Below are 20,369 nucleotides of genomic sequence, written 5' to 3'. Positions count from 1 at the left end.
TGTCTTTTTCGCAGTCCATGGTATGTGCAAAGCTCTCCTCCAACATATTTCAAATGAGTTGATTTTTCTCTTATCTGCTTTTTTCACTGTCCAACTTTCACATCCATACATAGAGATCGGAAATACCATGGTCTGAATGATCCTGACTTTGGTGTTTAGTGATACATCTTTGCATTTGAGGACCTTTCCTAGTTCTCTCATAGCTGCAGTTCTCCTCAGTCCTAGCTTTCTTCTGATTTCTTGACTATTGTCTCCATTTTGGTTAAGGACTGTGCCGAGGTATTAATAATCCTTGACAAGTTCAATGTCCTCGTCAACTTTAAAGTTACATAAATCTTCTGTTGTCATTACTTTAGTCTTTTTGACATTCAGCTGTAGTGCTTTTGTGCTTTCCTCTAACTTTCATCAGCATTCATTTCAGATTGTTACTGGTTTCTGCAAGTAGTATGGTATCAGCTGCGTATCTTAAATTCTTGATATTTCTCCCTCCAATTTTCACACCTCTTTCATCTTGGTCCAATCCTGCTTTCTGTATGATATGTTCTGCGTATAGATTAAATAAATAGGGTGATAAAATACACCCGTCTCACACCCTTTTCAACTGGGAACCAATCGGTTTCTCCACATTCTGTCCTTACAATAGCCTCTTGTCCAGAGTATAGGTTGTGCATCAATCAGATGCTGTGGCACCCCCATTTCTTTTAAAGCATTCCATAGTTTTTCATGATCTACACAGTCAAAGGCTTTGCTGTAATCTATAAAGCACAGGGTGATTTCCTTCTGAAATTCCTTGCTCCGTTCCATTATCCAATGTATGTTTGCGATATGATCTCTGGTGCCTCTTCCCTTTCTAAATCCAACTTGGACGTCTGGCATTTCTCGCTCCATATATGGTAAGAACCTTTGTTGTAGAATCTTGAGCATTACTTTACTTGCATGGGATATTAAGGCAATAGTTCAATAATTACTGCATTCCCTGCGATCCCCTTTCTTTGGAATTGGGATGTATATTGAACGCTTCTCGTCTGTAGGCCATTGTTTAGTTTTCCATATTTCTTGACAAATTTTTGTCAAAATTTGGACAGATTCAGTCTCAGTAGCTTGTAGCAACTCTATTTGTATGCCATCTGTTCCTGGTGATTTGTTTCTTCCAAGTATTTGAAGAGCAGCTTTCACCTCACATTCTAAAATTTCTGGTTCTTCATCATATGGTTCCTCCACGAATGAATCTGTCATCCTGGCATCTCTTTTATAGAGTTCTTCAGTAAAGAATAATGAGTATGGCTGGTCCTCTACTTTATGCAAGTAGATGAGCCTTCAAGTGATGCCTGTTGGCGCAGGTCAGCTGAAAGTTTTCAGAGTCTTAGAATGAAAACTATCAATGCCCAGAGATATCTGGGCACATGGATCTGCAACATGGATGGTACCAATGTAACACCTTTAAAGAAAGGAATTATTGGGTGTGGGGGAATCTAAGAAATTAACTTCTATATGAAGAGAAGGGGAGAACGAATGATAGAAGCTAGAAGAAATTGAAAATGGAAATTAAAGATGAGCATGTAGTATGAAAGACAGACAACAAAGGGAAGGGACAACACAGATCACGCAAAGAGAAGTGACCAAGACAGTTAAAGTCAACTAGGAGGTTGCAGGAATGAAAAGATCAGAGCCCAATGGAATTTCCAAAGGTGCTAAAATATGTTGTTTATAAGTGGTAACAGAGACATCATGCATGTGACCTGTGATATATTTGAACAAAACTGAGATGTTTGACTTGTTTTGCTGCTTTTGTTGTTTTGCATTATATTTTAAATATTTTATTCTTTTAATGTGTGTGAGCTGCCCAGAGACCACATGTGACTGGGCAGCCATACAAATATATTAAGTAAATACATATAATTCTGCAGCATCACAATGAAATTTCCCCACACACTGAAAGAAGCCTCAGGACACAAGCAATGGAATGATGTTATATTTATTTAAATATAACAAATTTGTTTGAGAACATGCAGGCCAAATTAAGCAAATTCAAAACATCTGGGCAGGTAAGGCCTTTGACTAACGCTGGGGGGGGATTTGCTCCCCCCAGCCCCCTGGGCATGTAACCAGCCACTGGCTGAGGCTCCCCAGCCAAGAATGAGGAGGAAAACCTCCCTCCTTGCTAGGCAAGCATTGGGTGTGCACCCAACCTGCGCATCCGGGCCCTGCTATACTGGCATTCACCCCAATGAGCAAGCCAGATTACAAGGGTCACCCCCAAGTCCAACCCAGGCATCAAGCACCAGTTGATTCCTAGAGGGTGCCCCCAAACCCAAAATGCCTCAGTACGCCAAATGTTTACCCCCCCAACCTCGTCACCTGCCCAGATTCCACACCACAGGAGGTGATCAGATACAGCTTGGTCACCTCTACCCACCAGAAAAAGGTCCCAAAGACCCCTCTGCATGTTCTCCAAAAACAGATCACAACCAGGCTTAGAAAGGTGAACACTGTCATCCCTGAATAACTGGGGGGCATCATAGCAAATCCTGGGAGGGGTCATGAATGTCCATCCCATGGCCAAGACCAGCTTGTAAACACTCATGTTCACCCGTCACCTAGCCCAATCAATCCTGTTAGGGTGAACAGCCCCCCCTCTAAACCCGCCATTTCAGCAAATCAGACCATACAACAAAACCCTTGGGGAAATGGCGTGAAATCAATTCAGGTTATGGGTCACCCTGCGCAGCAAATCCCAAGCAGGTCGCTGCACAAGGCCATTTTCACCCAGGTGTGTAACTAGAACATGAGGAATGGGACCCTCAGCCCATACCTGGGACAAAGTGTGAAGAAGTTCCCCGCATAACATTCCCCTTCTCACCTCCCACCTAACCGTGACCCAAGCTGAAAGGTGTAACTGTGTCCAAACTGATGAAGAACTGGCCCTTTTGTGGGCCCAGAACAGGATGGGCAGCCATACAAATATAGTAAGTAAATACATATCACAGTTCTGCAGCATCACAATGAAATTCTTGAAGGGCATATAGATGAATGCCTTTTTAGTGACTTGCTGTTATTTAAGCTGATGGAATAGTTTCAAAATCTCTTCCTTTGTACCCCATATTTGACACTGCCTTGATATTGTCACTGTAATTATAAAAAGAGGAACACAAAATGGAGTAAACTGATAAAAGATTGCTTTTAGAGATCAACAAGAGTGAATATTAATGATAAGTAAATATTCTCAATGAAATGTTAAGAGTTGTACCTGAATTTCCTTATTATCTGTAACTCATTTCATACCTTTGTTCGCTAGCAAATCCACAGCCTCTCTGGCTTTGCAAACGGAAGTATATTTTTAAGAAGAACAATCCATAAGTGATGTAAATAATTTTGAAGTATGTTTTGTTTAAAAGCCACAGACTTTTCATTTATGCTGAAAGCAGAAAAGCTTAAATGCACATTGGCATTTGTGCAACATATCCTAGTAAATATGCACATTAAAACTAATGCCTGCTCACCAGTTGCTTAATAACATTTAGCTGAAGTATCTTGAAAAACAGTTTGCCATTTAGCTGTTTACTCAGCTCAAGTCTTCATAGACACCAGAAAGAGGAAAGTCATTGAGTATGCCTTTTCTCTCCTTGTGGGAAACAGTTTCAAATGTGTTTTGAATCAAAAGTTAAATTGTCTCCATTTGGAGCTTAAAACTCATCTTTTCATCTCATTGCCTTCAGACTTCATAGCTAAGGAATAATCATCACTAATACTTGGCAGAACACTGGGAATACTACTTTGCTACATTTATCTCCACAGGTACAGAAGGACAGAGCATGTGAGTGCACTAGGAAAATATTAATGAAGATGCATCTGTTAAGAAGCCCTTATTATTCAAAGTTATGCTATTTTACAGCTTTTTTTCACTGTCAAAAGGTATGATCCTAAGCCGAAGGAGCCAAAAAGTGCAAGTTTGCCACATGCAAAATTATGCTATGTTATTTGCATTCCAACCCATTCCTGCCCATGCAGTGAAGTATGGTATTCAATAACAATTGAATTTGATTACATATGGAACTCCAGAACTCCTCCTAGCATTAGCTGAAATGCTAAATATTTTGAAACTGCTTTATTTTTTAATAAAGCCCTATTGAAAGGAATGCTTGAGTATAGATGTGGAAAGGCTAACATCTTAATAGATTACCCATGTAATCTTATTTGGAGAGTCTCTTGAGTCATCATTTGTTCATGCAATAATTCTAGAAGTTACCTGCATGACTCAGTCAGGAATAAGCCCATTCCTGCCCATGCTGTGAAGTATGCTATTCAAAGTGCAGAATACAGTAAACACAGATTAATAAAGAAGGAAAGTATAATTCAGCTTCAACGGCAGGCAGTATCTAAAGACATGGAAGCTGGAGCAGGGATCTTTACATGGTGGGCAAGTTGTAAAGAATGGGGAAGCATTTCTAAGAGGTATGAGAAAAATATTCCATTAAATTCCATCCTGCTATCCTTCACATAACCTCGACATCGCCTCTATTTAAGAAGCCGAGAAATAATAAAAGGTTAACACAACATAATTTCCTATCTTTTCTCCCTAAAATCTTATAGGATGGCACATCCGTACTGTGTGGAGACAAAAGTGCACAGCTTATGCATAATGTTATGATTACAAGCCGTAATGATTAGTCAATGAGCAATAAATCCTTTCTAAGTGACATATGGATTGCAGCTTGTTTAAGCAATTCATTCAGAAAATAATTTGCTTTAGTTAACAGGCTAGAGGAGATAACAGGAAGAGAAACCTAGGACATAATACATTAGTCAGGTAATTCTGATTAGTAGCACTAGTTGTGTAAGCAGAACCAGAAGAAATTCATCAACATGCTGGATATTGTGCCAGATTCTCCATGTTGGGGGCAGGGTAGTTGCCAACCATATCAGAAAAAAACACAGTAACTTTTTATTTTCCTGCATGGGGAGCTCATTCACAGGAAAATGTAAGTAAACATCTAGCTCTTCACATGTTTATTACTGCCCATGCTTTTGACGCATGTGTTATCTGGTCACTCACTAAAAAGTGAGGGAAGACATGAAGGTATAAAACAGTGTTCTTCAACCTTAGGTCCCCAGATGTTGATGGACTACAACCCCCATCATCCCTGATCATTGACCATGCTGCCTGGGGATGATGGGAGGTGTTCTCCAACAACATCTGGGGACCCAAGGTTGAAGACCAGTGGAAAATTCTTCAGCTGAACCTATTTCATTCTAAGAGCATAAGAAGAGCCCTGCTGGATCAGGCCACTGGCCCATATTGTCCAACATCCTGTTCTAACAGTGGCCAACCAGATTCTCTTGATGACTAAGCTGTTTTTTCTATAAAAGTACTATTTGTTAACCTAAAAGCAAGGTTGCTTTTTTGGTGGGCTAGGGCTCCCACAATTTCTTCACAGGGACCTTCCCATTTCAGGCTAGAAGCCATAAACATTTGATTCTCTAAGAAAAGGAAAGACACTTTTCTGACTCATTTTGCTAGAAATTCTATTTATTTTTTTAAAAAAATTCTTTCACCTTTACATTATACAAGTGATTACTTGCAAGAAACTTATAGATGAGACAAGCAGGACCTGATGAATATCATAAATCAGTGTTGCGCCCTGGGCACAAGGGGAGTTAGATCAGGGACAGGAGTTAGATGAGGATGAGGTCCCCAGAGACATTGAAGGAAGGGGGAGCGCTGCTAGCCTGCAGACTTCTTTGGCCAGCCCTTCCATCGAGGCAGATTCTGCTCCACCTGTGAGCTTCCCCGCCAACCAGTTTCCCGCTCCCTGAAGCCGAGCCATCACCTAGCAAAACCCCACTGTTGGATGGGCTGTTGGAGGCTCGCCCCCTCTTCACCCTGCGCAAGACGGCGCAAGAAGAGGGACTTTCAGAGGGTGAAACTTCAGAGGAGCCAGTGTTTATGGGCGAAGATCTTCCTTACTTAAGCAGGTGCCCACCCAGACTACAGTGCTGATTCAACTCTCCCTACATGCTGCAGAGACTATTCAGGTAGCTTAGTTAGGGAAAGTAGCGAGTCAGAGTAGACAGGTTTATGAAGTGCACCGCTTTGGATATAACCATCACCCTAATAAAATGAGAATTAAACCAAGCCTCGCCTCTGTCTTGTGTCTTGGGCTCTGGGCAGGACAATCAGGTGCTTTGGCACTGCACACTGTTGCCTAGAGGGTATAGGAATTATACCAGTTGCTGGAAACCACAAGGGGGGGCGCTCTTGCGCTCAGGTCCTGTTTGCAGGCTTCTCATAGTCATCTGGTTGGTCACTGTGAGAACAGGATGCTGGACTAGATGGGCCACTGCTGGATCCAGCAGGTCTCTTCTTATGTTCTTTTGACAGTACACAACACATTCAAAGCAGAATATTCTTCAACATCTACCTTATATATTTCATAGTAGACAAGCTACAAACATTCCTAGTTGCATAACAAGGACACACATTTCCATTTCTGTAAGCGGAATACATTATGAGCTAAAATGTAATTTTAAGCACATAATTTTGCATGTTAAATGTGTGCTTTTGTAGAAAATGGAGTTGAGAAGAAGAGATCAAAAACTGGAAAGAATGGCTGATGTTCAGGAAACTAAGCAAGAATGAGGGTGGTGGAAACTAGCACACAGAGGTAATGTAAGAGAAGCTTTGCAGTAAAAAGTCCTACATACCACTGGAGACTGAAATCTTATTTTCTGCATTAAAAACAGTCTGAGAGCCACTTTACATGTTAAAGTATATAAAGCACACATTACAGATTATGTGTATACCTGCTTGTACCATGCAGTATGTGATGTACCTATACACATCTCAGTCTACACACACAGTACATAAACATCTTCCAAGGAGAAGGAGCCAGAGTGTTTTTTACTTTGCCCATTATAAATTAAATGCATGCATTCCCCTGACTTGTTAAGCAACACAAGCCAGCATTACTAAATCTGCAGTATTACTATAAAAGGACACATGTTGGATTACAACAAAAAAAGATATACTGAAAGTGGAAATTTCTCATTATATTCTGGAATAACAAGTTTGAGGAGGACACCACCCATATAGGTTGTTTTGCATGCTGGTAAACAGATCTGTAGTTTTTATTTTGTGTATCTTGCAACATATCTAAACTCCACAAAAAACAGTCAGATAAATAGCAAGGAACTTCAATAACATTCCCTATTTAGTAAAGGGAATTCTAGCTGCAAGGGCAAAAATTCAACCTAGTCTTCCAAGTCCCCAGCCTCTCAAAGCGTACTTAAAAATGATAGGTAATGGCATTATTATGTATAACCACTTCCTCCTCTATAACAAAGGTAGTCTGTTGTTCATCATAAACTTCAATGTGTCTTGATTATTTCATACATGTGATTCAGGCTAGATATGTTCTGGTTTTCTGTGCTAAAGTGTTTAAGTTATATATGCAGAAAATCTACATTGTATAAACTAGAATTATACAAATAAAGGAGATGAGCAAAAACTGTCCTTAATTTTCTTAACTCATTTTACTTGCAAAAAATCAGATGCTTTATGAAGATATCGACCAGGGACTGGGATAGTGAAGAGGTGGATCTGAGATAAGCAATAGAGGGAACAGAAGTCAGTAACTAAGGGAGGTCCTGTTCTTTAAGCACTACCTTCTGATTTCAGAATTGTTAGCAAACGTTACCAACACAGCCACAAGCACTAGGAACTTTAAAAAATTGCAGCAAGCAAGTTACCAAAGTTCAGCATTTGCTACTCAGCTCTGTGCTGGGCAGCACTATTGCAAAGGCTAATGGCTAGTTTATCACAGGGACTTGGTAACAGCTTAAATCTTTGCCAGAAGGCCCTAGTACCTACCACTGACAAACAGGTATTCTTAAGAAAGTGTCGAATATATGCAGTAAATTTCTTGCATGGTCAATGCTAATTTTGCAACGTATATAACTACTAGCCTTTTTGTGGCAAAAGCCACCTGAACTACAATTGGCTGGCAAAATCATAGTGCAGTTAATAGTGATTTGGTTAGCTGGCCTTCATGCAATTCTGTGAAGCTGCAAAATGCTAGGTGCAATTAATGCATGCTCACTGTTTTTCTACTGAATGCCCTCTTCCACAAATAATTCATGCTGTTTTCTCTTTGAAAGTAAAGGCATAGCTAGTGTATGTCACGCACTCTCTCTATAAGAAAGGCTACAATTTTAGCCCATTTGAGAGCAACTTTATTACTCACCCCACCCCTGAAGATTAATAAGAAGGTTTGCATGCTTCTTAAAGAAGGTTGTCTTCACCATTGCTTGGTGGTAAGGAAGCAAGCCCATGCACAGGACAGCAAGATTCTAACACAGAAGTATAAAAACTTCAGGTACGTTGCTGTTTTAAAGATATGTCTGAGTTTAGCAGCAGAAAAAAGAAAGTAGATCAAAAGGTCAGTATTTCTTTTATTGCAAAAAACAATGCTTCTCTCTTCTCTCCCCATTCCATTTATCCTCCAGCACTGAAGCAGAGAAATACATTATTTCATTAAAAGCCGGGGGCGGGGGGACAGAAAGAGAGAGACTGACTTACCCCAGCCAATGGAAAGGTAGAGTCGAAAGATTCTCTGCTCAGAAAATACTGATAATGCTAGCAGTGTATACAGGTACATTCCTTCCACCAATAGCCAATAGTAATTGGCAATCACACAGTACTGCATCATTACAAAGACCAAGCGGCAGCTAAGTGACTCCTGAAATAGAAGAACAAAGAATTTAGAAAATACAGTATGCATTACATAAGATAAGAGAGAAAAAAAGAAGTGCATGTGAGATGACAGCTGCCATCTTCCCCCCAGCAAGCTCTTGGCTAGAAAGGACATTAGAAAAGCCTTGTGAGAGTGTCACTTGTATTTTGAACAAAAGAAAACAATTTCAACAGAACAATGGCTTCTCCTCTAGATCCCCTAAGTATGTATGTATGTGTGCTTGTGTATCTTGTCCCCCCCCAAAAAAAAGCTTCTCCAGACAGTTAGAGGACCCTGTGGAACACTGAGGGTTGGAGTAGGGTTGATAAGGGAGTTGATCAAAACTAGACAAGTGGAGATCCACCCACATAGTGTGCCTCTGCCCAATTTTGGCAATTCCCTTTTCTCACAGCATGCCTCATCCCACACTATCTATGAGAGTCTCTCAACCCTCCAGGGAGGCTTTTCAATGAATACAGGAGGCAAAGTCTCTTTCAGCAAGCTCCCGTCTGCTTGTGGTTCTCAGGATCCAAGCCATTGCTCGTAATTACCAAGCAGTGCAAAAGCAGGGATAGTTAGTTCTTACATTGGAGGTAATGGAGACAACTGGATCCTCACATTTCTTTTTTGTAATATAGTTCCACCCTCAGATCAAGATGGATTTGCGCACCAAGTGTAATAATGGGTCAGGACCACACTGTTCTGGCATCTAGCTTTGGGAAAACTCTGGTATCTTCCTGACACAATCATTGGATTATGGAGGGAATACTTCAAGTTGCTGCTTGGGATATTGGGATAATAGCTAAAAGGACATATTTCAACATGCATTATCATGGAATCATAGAATAGTAGAGTTGGAAGGGGCCTACAAGGCCATCGAGTCCAACCCCCTGCTCAATGCAGGAATCCAAAACAAAGCATTCCCAACAGACGGCTGTCCAGCTGCCTCTTGAATGCCTCTAGTGTTGGAGAGCCCACTACCTCTGTAGGTAATTGGTTCCATTGTCGTATGGCTGTAACAGTTAGGAAGTTTTTCCTGAAATCTGGCTTCTCGCAATAAATCTCTATTGCTTTCCTTCTTTCTCTGGTGTGAATGTATGCAATCTTAGAAGTAATTAGGAAAGGAGTTTCTCTTATGCTCTTGAAATGTAAGGAATGAATGATTGGGGTAAAGCTAGATCCCTTTCTCATTAACTGAATATTGTAAAAGAAAATATTCTTCTTGTTTCCTCTTCTAGTAAACCAACCTTTATTTTATTGTCTGTGTGCTTTATTGGGGCTAAGGGTGGAATTACACATGCATAATTACACATGTAACACTAGGAGACAAAACGATGTTGGCGAAGCTGTATTTTTGCCAGGAAAAAAAAAGGTTGTTCCTTTCTCACTTCAGGAAAAAAAGAGAATCGTTGAGAAATAAAAATGAAATTGGATCACATCGGAAAAACTATGTACATCAAGAAAATTGAGAGGGACTCAATTTCAGAAAAATCATTCACAACTGGAATTCTGACTGTTATGTACCTTGCACTGAAAGCCATTTTGGTTTTGTAGTGGTTTGTAGGTCTAACATCCCAGGATGCTTTTCCTTTCAAATAAAAAATGCAAAGTTAAATACAAATACATTGAGTCACAGGTCATGGATATCGAAGGTATTTTGGCCTCATTCCCCTACCTGATAAGAGAATAAATTCTCCCACTTTTGTTCACGAGGAGCTGTCCTGTACATCCATGTTATCACAGAGTCTTTAATGAAGATGGATATAGCACGGAGGATAAATGAGGTGAAAAGGTTTAAGTGAATGTAGTTCCTGGTGCAATGCAGATGCCTGTAAAAATAATTATGATGCTTAAGTCACTTAAACATGTGTAGGCTGTAATGACTGTCAAGTGGGGCAACAAGCAGGCTCTATTCAAAACTGAAGTGGGTAAAATGAGTCATTTAGCATATAATTCAGCAATAGCTACAGGGGTTTTTCTTGTTTTTGAAGGGAAATGAAAACTTATAATGCCTTTGCCCTGAAAAGTTTTAAATTACCTTTAGACCAAAAGATGTGCAGAAGTGAGAAATGTGTTTTAAATTTTACTAGTCGTCACAGCAGAGGGATTAAAATAACAAGAGATTTTTATATTGAGCTTCAGATCTCTTGAGATAAAGATCAGAAAATGCATTGGGTAAGGCATGCCTCAATTTATTGTGCACTTGGTATTTCTGCAGGGGGTTATGGCAGAAACATCAGCTTCCATCTGGGTAAGTCATGCTATTTACTACTTATTGTTTGAAGAGCAAGAGAAGTCTATAGACTGATATGCCACTTAAGAATTGTATGCACTGTTAGGGGTAAGCGGGCCATGATTTCACCTCTGGGCTCACAATAAATAACAATGAACATTCATTATGAACCTCAGTCATCATCTAGGAGAACAGAAATCAAAACCTGTCAATGAAAAAAAGTTCATTCAGTGGCTAGAAGCTAGTACCAATGTAACAGCATTGGTACTTATTCAAGAATCTCAAGTTTTTTGCCCTCTCGTCTTTCTACTGCCTAATAGCAAACCCCTTCTGAAAGCAGATATGCAGTACAGCAAGGCAGTGATACGACAGAGAAACTGCTCTTTCATCCAGCTAAATAAAAGGATCTAAATAAAAGTGCTCTGTCGATGCTGCAAAGCAGAACGTTCCTGCAAGATCATTCAGCCTCAGCCATATCTGTGCCAAGAGTAATTTCAAAGTTTACTTCTTTTACTATAACATTAAACTAAGATCTCTTCTTTTTCGGAACAGGGAGGGACTCTCTCGGTTAGGCTATCAGCTATTTCAGATGTGGAGCACATCAGGACCAAGGGAGAGCCTAGTATGACTCTGACTGATGAAGGCAGAATATTATTACTACTGGTTACAATTCAGGGAACTGGGTACTCTGTTCGCATATTGCAGCCTCCGCCCCCCCCCCACCCACAGACTAAAAGTATTTAATAGCTTACAACAATTCTCTCTTTACACTTACTTCTTGTAACATTTATGTGAAGCTTAACTTTATGCTGCTTTAACTTTCCATTTCATTGTATGTAAAGATTTGAGTTTTTGGAATTATGTGACAAGCATCATTAGTGTATATAGGTACTATTCAAATGCTATTTACATTTTGGAGTTCACCTCTTTTTCTAGCCATATCAAGGTTACCTGAACCCAAGCAGGATGCCAGTTGCTATGACAAGGGCAGAGAAGGAAAGAGCATATCCGGTGGTATAGATGATAGAAAGGAATAGCATGTGGCTTTCTGGTGAACCCTAAAAGAAGATAATACAAGAGCACAAGGCAAGGAAGCAGTTATTGGACTAACCCAGTTTTGTCAAGATCCTCTAAGATAAGCAGATGGTCAACACAAGGCATACGTTTAGCAGAGCAGATAGGATTGCAAAACCAACAATCTTACACAAAAACACAAATAGTAAAGACAGATAACAGACATCAAGTACACAGTATGAGGGATCCTAAAATCATGTCTTCTCAACTAACTTGGAAGGACAACTTATCCTGAATGGGGTTTAAAACAAATTACGTTAAATAATAAAACAAATGGCACCCTGTTATTGAGACTAATTTGGCTCTTCTCTTTTCAGTCATGATACTGAAGTTGTTTTTTCCCGTACAAGTAGAGTGTTGCCTTCCCTCATAGAGGAAAGGAGAAATTCTCCAGAAGCACATCTGCTGGAATGTCACCAACATGACTTGTGGATGATATGGATTGTGTATGGGGTGCTATTGTTTTTAAAGGAAAGATTGATTTGGAAAAGGAAAAAAATATTGACAGCAGTAACATTTGTCAGCCAAGTTTAAATTAATGACCAATAGTTACTTTGAAATAATTTATTCTCATTGCAAAGGATGCAAATTTAAGAAAGGAGCAGCAGAACTACAGGTGAAATTTGTAAGTCAATGGCAGAACTCCCATTTATTTTAATGGGCTCTGCCTGCACCAATTGTCAGTCTGTGACCATTCCTTTGAGCTTCAATCTTTCCAGTAGGATTTTACCCTCAAGGACAACTGTATCCAAGACACATGATGACCTTCGCCCAACCAAAGCCTAAAGGCTTTTCGTAGTTCAGTTTTTATATATAGCTAGACACAGTGTGGGAATAAGCTGGTGGGATTGTCTAAAATAAAAAATAAAAATAAGCATTTACATTTCAGGACACAACACAGCACTCAGGATTTCTAAATTATTACCCTCCAATGCACCCTATTTTATGGAAATGAGACAGGTGCCAAATGACCAAGCATTGTCGTTAAGCATCTGTCTTGTTGGCAGCTTTCTATACAGCTGTGAAATAATCTTTTAAACAGCGGAGACAAAAAATGGCCCTGCACGTGGTTGGTATTACAGCAATTCAGCTTCTCTGAACATCATCTTGAGCAATGTCACAGACATTCAAAAGAATTAGAGAATAGACAGGGAAGCTAGCTTGGGGATATCCTACATTTTAATTAACCTCACGTAAAACTTCCAAAAATTTTCCCTCTGTCCTGTTCCTCCACCTACATTCTTCCCACTTCTGTAGAATAGTCACAACATGGTAACGTGGAACAGGCAACCTGTGGCCCTCAGCGTAACTTCATGTAGCCGTTAGTCTAATTTAGTGCAGGCTGGGGGAGCCCGGAGGAACAGAAGGAGGGCAGGAGGGTTAAAAAAGGGGGGAATTGAAACTGATGGTGTAATGGTAAAAAGGGGGGGGAGTACTTTAGCAAGAATGACTTATCTCTCTCCCAGCAGCCCACTGGGTGGGGAGGGAGAGAAAGAGAGGGAGAAGGGAATGGCAGAAAGAGAAAAGAAATGCCAGAAAGAGAGAAGAGTGGCCACTCCCAATTTTGGTCCTGGCTCTGCCCCACCACTTGCTCTGCCCCCCAACAGATTACCCTTGAGTGAGAAAAAGGTTCCCTACCCTGATGTAGACAATTCTAGCCAAAAGCTGGTGTCACATAATGTCTAAAATGTGCTAGGAAATCATCACTTCCAATCTTCCTTTGGTCATGGAGATTCACAAGGTAGCTCTAAGCAACCCACCATCTCTGAGCCTCAGCTCAGTATAATCTCACTTTACACAGAATTGTTGCTAAAATTACTGAGAATGTCTGTGATGTGCTACAATCTCTAAAGTACAATATTTATGTAAAGTAGAATTAAGTAGTTATGGTAATCAGACTTCCACAGGATTCCCTCCCATGTAAGTTATTTCCATCTAGTTGCTTGCAAGTGTTTAGCTCATTGCAAAACTCTGAAGGAGTATAACATGGACCGGTTCAGAAGCTTCTGAATTTCAAATTCCTTTGGTTTAAGCTTTTGCTTGACCACAGGGTTCCTCCCAAAAAGTCCATGTGGTTAGAATAATAGAAGTCAATGTTGCCCAGCAAAGGGAAACATAATGAAAATGCAAAAATGCTAAAAATATGAGTTTAGCAACCTCATCCATTTGAATCACCTCCAAAACGTTTTCCCTCTCCTTCACCATTAACTTCCTAAAGGAACTACTAGAAATTATACCACATTGTCAATGTATTTTCTTTCTCTTTCTCCAACAGCCACATACTCAAACAATTTCCTTCGACATTTGAAGCTTTTATATTGGTTTCACGGCAATGATCATTATTATCCCTGATAAACAAAGGGGGGCAAAGGATGTCATGTCCAAGCTACTTGTTTTAATCCCACAGAAGTTTTGAAACAACTTGAATATCCCAGAGCAACCAGCAGAGGGTTACATGCTTTGTTATTTCAAACAGAAAATCTTCATTTAAAAACCATCATCACTGCTGTCACAGTCTCTGGGAACAGAGGATGTAACATATAGGTTAGTGATACTCCAAACAAAATCTTACACACTTACTTCGCTGGGAGCCATACACTCAGATATGTTCCTCCAGGGATTGGTGGAATTCTCCTCCAGCAGCCATGTGCCCTCAAGTGTGCAGAAGCGGTAAACGTGCCCTGTCCAAGACGAGAAAGCACATAATGATGTGAGATAACAGAAAAGCAAAATCCAACCCATTATTGGTGTCAACCAGCAACTACTACAGCTGAAAATCCTAGCAAGGTGTATCACCCAACAGCCTTCAATAACATATATTTATCCACAGCATGATATAGAAGCAATTCAAGCTGCTTCTAACATATTTTAGGATTTTCGTGTTACATCTCTGTGTACAGAAATGTAACATGAAACTATGGCTTGAAATGTGGCTTGTTTAAATGGCTGTTTGCCCATATATATCTTGGCTTATTAAACTGTGGTATGAACAAGCCTTGTGCCTGCAGGGCCTCATCCCTCTTCCCCGCTTGGAGATGGGAGTGAATTTATGAAGCTGTCCCGAACAAGCACTCTTTGTCTGTTATACATCTGGAAGATCAAACTGTGATATGGGTTCTTAACAATGGTTTGTGCAAACCATGGATTTGCTTTACATGTGATTTCAGGCATGTGAACTAACAGGCTTCAGGTTTAAAGAATTTATACATGATTGCTTTTCTATTAGATAAGTGAAGCAAGTTCACATTATTGTACATTTGTCAGAAAGCTTGCCAGTTACAACTCCATAGATCTTAACTCTGTAACTTGAGAGCTATCCTGTTCCCTGAACCACATGAAAATTTCCTAAGAATAGTTTCTCTCCCACTGGTTAGAAATAAGCTTTTGAATAGCATCCACATCAGCAAATAAGCTACTAACTAAATGATCTTGTGCCTTCAGTTCTCTATGGCCAGTTAACAAGGTACTACCTTCAGGAGCCAAGAAATAACCAAAGGACACTAAACTTTGCTGCTGCTATATTAAATAAAGAAATAATCTCAGATAATTTAACTAAGAAAATTTAATTTCTTTAATTTCTAAAAAGGGAGTTACTATATCATTTGTCTTTGAAACATGCCTCTTTAACCTGAGTGGGTGGAGGTAGGTCACAACTGCTGACTGGAGTACTCTGCATATGCTCAGAAGAATTTTTCTTCACTCTTGTTTTACTGATTTCAGGATTCAGAGCTGGTACTGAATACAATGTGGATCTGAAGCCTGGTGTAAGCTCTGACATATACTTTTGTAATCCTTAGGTATGAGTACCTACCAAAGAAATTCTTGGGGAGTGCATGCTGTTTTGGCTATGTTCAGAAGATCAAGGTAAGTTGAGAAATGTATGAACTTCAGGCACTCACATGCGCCTGCTTCACTTCTTCCCTTGTGCCAGCACCAAAACAAGGAAGGAACCAGCTCATAACATCTGAACCAGGAAACTATGGCAGAATGTTTTGTTTGTTTACTTGGTTTAAAGTTAGCTTCCATATTCTGGCTTGTCTGGAAGCCATTAACCATAATTTCCCAGTTGGTCTGTTTCACCACTTACATGAAAGGAGAAATGAAGCAACTGCATGCAGGTGCTTAAAGGTTGTGCATATCTCAGCTTATTACATCAAGATCTTTATAGTTTGAACGCAGGCACTCTTTGCAACTATGGCCTTCCTTCTCCAAGTCCCCTCCCACCTGGATTATCTTCAAAGCCAACAAGATGAAGCTAATTGTAAATAAACTCTAGTTAAGTATTCTGCTTAGAATTCATGAATGTAAGCCATTTTTATAACTCAAAGGGGAAGAGGAAAATATACACCAGAAAGTGAAAAAAGATCACAATCCCATTCCCAATCTCTTAAACATTACATCTAAACAAGCCTATATTAATATGGGATCAATTATCATTATGATAATCATGTATATTTAAATGGTTTTGGGATTTTCTTTCTGGAATTAAGCTTATTTCAAGGAGTCTATTGTTATGCTATTTTCCCCAAATGCCAGAAAATCCTATTTGGTACCAGCCATTTTTTTAGATCTCTGCATATCTCCTAGAAAACACAAGGCTCCTGGAATGGCACTTTCCTATCTGGAAATCTTGCTATTAATGTCAGCTTGGACATTCTCCTGATAAGCCAATACTTATTCTTGTACAAACAGACTTCCTATCATACAGGGTGGCAAAAATCAACAAGTTTATCGCAAGGCTTCAGTAAACTGTCATATGTAAAATGGTGCCTGGGGCTGATGAGAATGTAGAAAGTGTACTTTTTAACTTGTTCACAAATGACCTAGAGTTAGAGGCGAGCAGTATGGTGGCCAGCGTCATTAAAACAAAAGGGATTGTGAAGAGCTCCAAAAGAACCTCTCCAAACTGAGTGAATGGGTAGTAAAATGGCAAATGCAATTTAGTATACACAAACGCAGTGATGCATGGTGAGGCAAAAAAACTTAATTTCACTTACACACTCATGACGGCTGAACTGAAGGTGATTGACTAGGAATGAGATCTTGGGGTCACAGTGAATAGCTCGATGAAGATGTCAAACCAGTGTATGGCAGTTGTGAAAAAGGCAAATGCCATGCTAGGGATCATTAGGAAAGGAATTGAAAAACCTCCTGCTGATATCATAATGCTGTTATACAAATCTATAGTGCGATTACATTTTCAACACTGTGTACAGTTCTGGTTGCCTCACTTTAAAAAGGATATTGTAGAGTCAGAAAAGGGCATCCGGAATTATCAAGGGGATGGAGTGACTCCCCTATGAGGAAAGGTTGCAGAGTTTGGGGGCTTTTTAGTTCAGAGAAAAGGTGAGTAAGAAGTGACATGATAGAAGTGTAAAAATTATGCATTGTATTGAGAAAGTGGCTAGAAAAAAGTTTTTCTCCTTGTCTCATAACACAAGAACTTATGGACATCCAATGAAGCTGAAAGTTGGAAGATACAGGACAGACAAAAGAAAGCACTTATTCACGCAACACATAGTTGCATTATACAGCTTATTTATTTTATTTATTTATTATTTAATTTGTATCCCGCCCTTCCTCCCAGCAGGAGCCCAGGGCGGTAAACAAAGCGCTAAAAACACATTACTGTAAAACATCATAAAAACAGATCATAAAATACATTAGAAAAAATCAGCGTTAAAACATTATTAAAAAACATATTAAGCAATTCTAACAGACGCAGACTGGGATAGGTCACAACCTAAAAGGCTTGTTGAAAGAGGAAAGTCTTCAAAAGGTGCCAAAAATATAGCAGAGATGGCACCTGCCTAATATTCAATATTGGGACCAGGGTACCTGAAAGACCGTCATATCCCTTATATACCCAGTCGATTACTGCGCTCTGCAGGTGAGGGCCTCCTGCAGATACCATCGTATCAGGTGGTCCATTCTGCACAACATAGGAAACGGACCTTTAGTGTGGTGGCACCTACTCTGTGGAATTCCTTTCCCTAGACAGGAACCATCTCTGTTATCTTTTTGGCGCCTATTGAAGACCTTCCTCTTTCAACAAGCCTTTTAAGTTATCCTAGTCTACATCTGTGTTGGAATTGCTTTTTAATATGTTTTTAAATCTTTTTTTAAAAAAACAATATGTTTTTAACCTTTTTTAAAAAAGATGTCTTGAAAGCTTTAAAAATGTTTTGTTTTAATGTATTTTACAGTCTGTTTTTATGATTTTTAAAGTGTTTTTAGTGCTTTTCTTTGCCACCCTGGGCTCCTGCTGGGAGGAAGGGCGGGATATAAATCAAATAAACTACCTACCTACCTACCTATCTATGGAATTCACTCCCACAAGAGGCCGTGATGGCCACCAACTTGGTGGCTTTAAAAGCAGATTAGACAAATTCATGGCTACTAGCCATGATGGCTATGCTCTGCCTCCATGGTCAGAGATAGCATGTTTCTGAATATCAGTTGCTGGAAACTGCAGGAGGGGAGAGTGCTTTTGTGCTCAGGTCCAGCTTGCGGGCTTCCTACAGGCATCTGGTTGGCCGCTGTGAGAGTAGGATGCTGGACTAGATGAGTCACTGACCTGATCCAGCAGGCTCTTATGTTCTTGGGAGTTGAACAGTATCTGGAGGGCACCCTGTTGTGGGAGACTTAACATATATGTTCTATCTTGAGTAATTTCTCTTCAATTTCAAGTCGTCTTAAACACTTATTTACCCTATAGCCGCTTAATCCCCCTTTTTCTCCCCAGATCATTGAGTCCTTTAGGAGTGTATTTTTTAACCTCTTATTTTGTGTTTCCATGTCTCTTTTTAATCTTTCCCTTGTTTCTCCCAGTTGAAATACCCCTTCCTCTCAGGTTTTGCATTCATACACGTCTCCAGGCATGCCACTGGTGCTTCAGAAATATAAAACAATAAAACCATAATGTTGGTCCAGAATTGCTGTTCCGCAAATGGAAGGACTCCTTCCACTCATGGAAGGCACCGAGATCCAGCATAACTCCTTGCTGGAAGGAGGAGCAGCAATCGATTCCCTCTTTCCCCTGCAGCTCTCCCACCCTCGTGCCCATCTCATGCTGCTCCAACCCTCTGGTGCAACTTTTCAGGAGACATAGAAAGCTGCAGGGAGAAGGAGACATCTGCGAAAATCACCTCCCCAGGCTGAGTGAAACTCTGCTAAATGCAGCTTTGGATCCAAACTATAGCCATTCATCTTATACTATTTTCTATGCTATCATTACTTCTTCCTTTTAAAATATGTATTTCTTTTAGCTGGTATTTAAAGTGTGCAAAACATATTCCAGTTGATATGGCCTAAAACATTTGTTTCATGCTTTAAAAGGAACTTAAGGCTTGCACTGCATTTCACCAGTCATTAGAATCTTCTGGGTATAAGAAGCAGGGGGCGTGGGGGAGAGGAGAGAGAGAGAACTTCTGGCAACAGCATAACCCCCAGCCAGACCACTAAACTCATTCTGCACTGGTTTCAGCATATCACAAAAAGTGGTCAGGGTCAATAAACAATGAGTAATTTAGAGCATAGACATTCAAGACATGTCTGAAAGTTTCATCAGTTTGCAAAGGCAGTGATGTGTACAGGGTTGTGGAGTCGGAATCGTGGAGTCGGAGTTGGAAGCAATTTTGGGTGGAGGAGTCGGTAGAAATGTACCGACTCTGACTCCGGCTTCAAAATAAATTTTGATTGACAAATTTTTTAAAATATAAATTCAAAATGTCAAAGAAGCTTCCCGTGAAGTCAGCTGTAGTTGAGCATTTCACCATAACTCAAGATGGAAAACATTTTGTGTGTCAGTGTATGACACAGGACCCAGATGAAGACAAATGCTGTGATGCCAAGATCAGCGCATATTCAGGCAGCGATAAAAATGCTATGAGAGCTTCCAATTTAAAAAGACATTTATAGCCCTTTCCAGGGCTGTGGAGTTGGAAGCAATTTTGGGTGGAGTCAAAGTCGGACAGTAGAAAAATAGAGGAGTTGGAGTCGAAGGTTTGGCGTACCGACTCCACAGTCCTGGATGTGTATCACAAGGTGTAGGAAAAACCAAAACCAAGGTCACACGCTGGCCATGGAATAAAGTGATGCTTCTCTTTATGAAAGTGCTCTTATAGGTGAGACAGCATGTTGCATCATCTATTACTCTGCCTTGATCAAAACAGCTTTATGTTAATTTCCAATTGCTGTCTTCTTGGGGATCTTAATTTTGGATGGAAGTTGCCTAGAACTGGAGAAAATCAATAAGCATTTAATGCTTACACAAAAGAGACCAATATTCTAGAAACTATGCTGTAAAGCTGCACAATAAAGCTGGGGCTTTG

General features: G+C 40.0%; 1 protein-coding gene across 1 annotated transcript in view; it reads right to left on the bottom strand.

Annotated features, from left to right (window-relative positions):
* The window catches only part of GLP1R (glucagon like peptide 1 receptor), a 177,083-nt gene that overhangs the window by 58,049 nt on the left and 98,665 nt on the right, over positions 1 to 20,369 (bottom strand). Inside the window, exons 4-7 of the mRNA XM_061624898.1 lie at positions 14,617 to 14,717; positions 11,914 to 12,020; positions 10,405 to 10,558; positions 8,576 to 8,735 (exon numbers count right to left, since the gene is read on the bottom strand). Of these exons, the coding sequence (XP_061480882.1) occupies positions 8,576 to 8,735; positions 10,405 to 10,558; positions 11,914 to 12,020; positions 14,617 to 14,717 (522 nt within the window). The remainder of the gene's footprint in view (positions 1 to 8,575; positions 8,736 to 10,404; positions 10,559 to 11,913; positions 12,021 to 14,616; positions 14,718 to 20,369) is intronic.

Source organism: Rhineura floridana, chromosome 4 (genome assembly GCF_030035675.1).
Source record: "Rhineura floridana isolate rRhiFlo1 chromosome 4, rRhiFlo1.hap2, whole genome shotgun sequence".
Taxonomy (NCBI): Eukaryota; Metazoa; Chordata; class Lepidosauria; order Squamata; family Rhineuridae; genus Rhineura; species Rhineura floridana.
The sequence above is the reverse complement of the archived record's forward strand: the minus strand, read 5'-3'. Positions and strand labels throughout refer to the sequence as shown.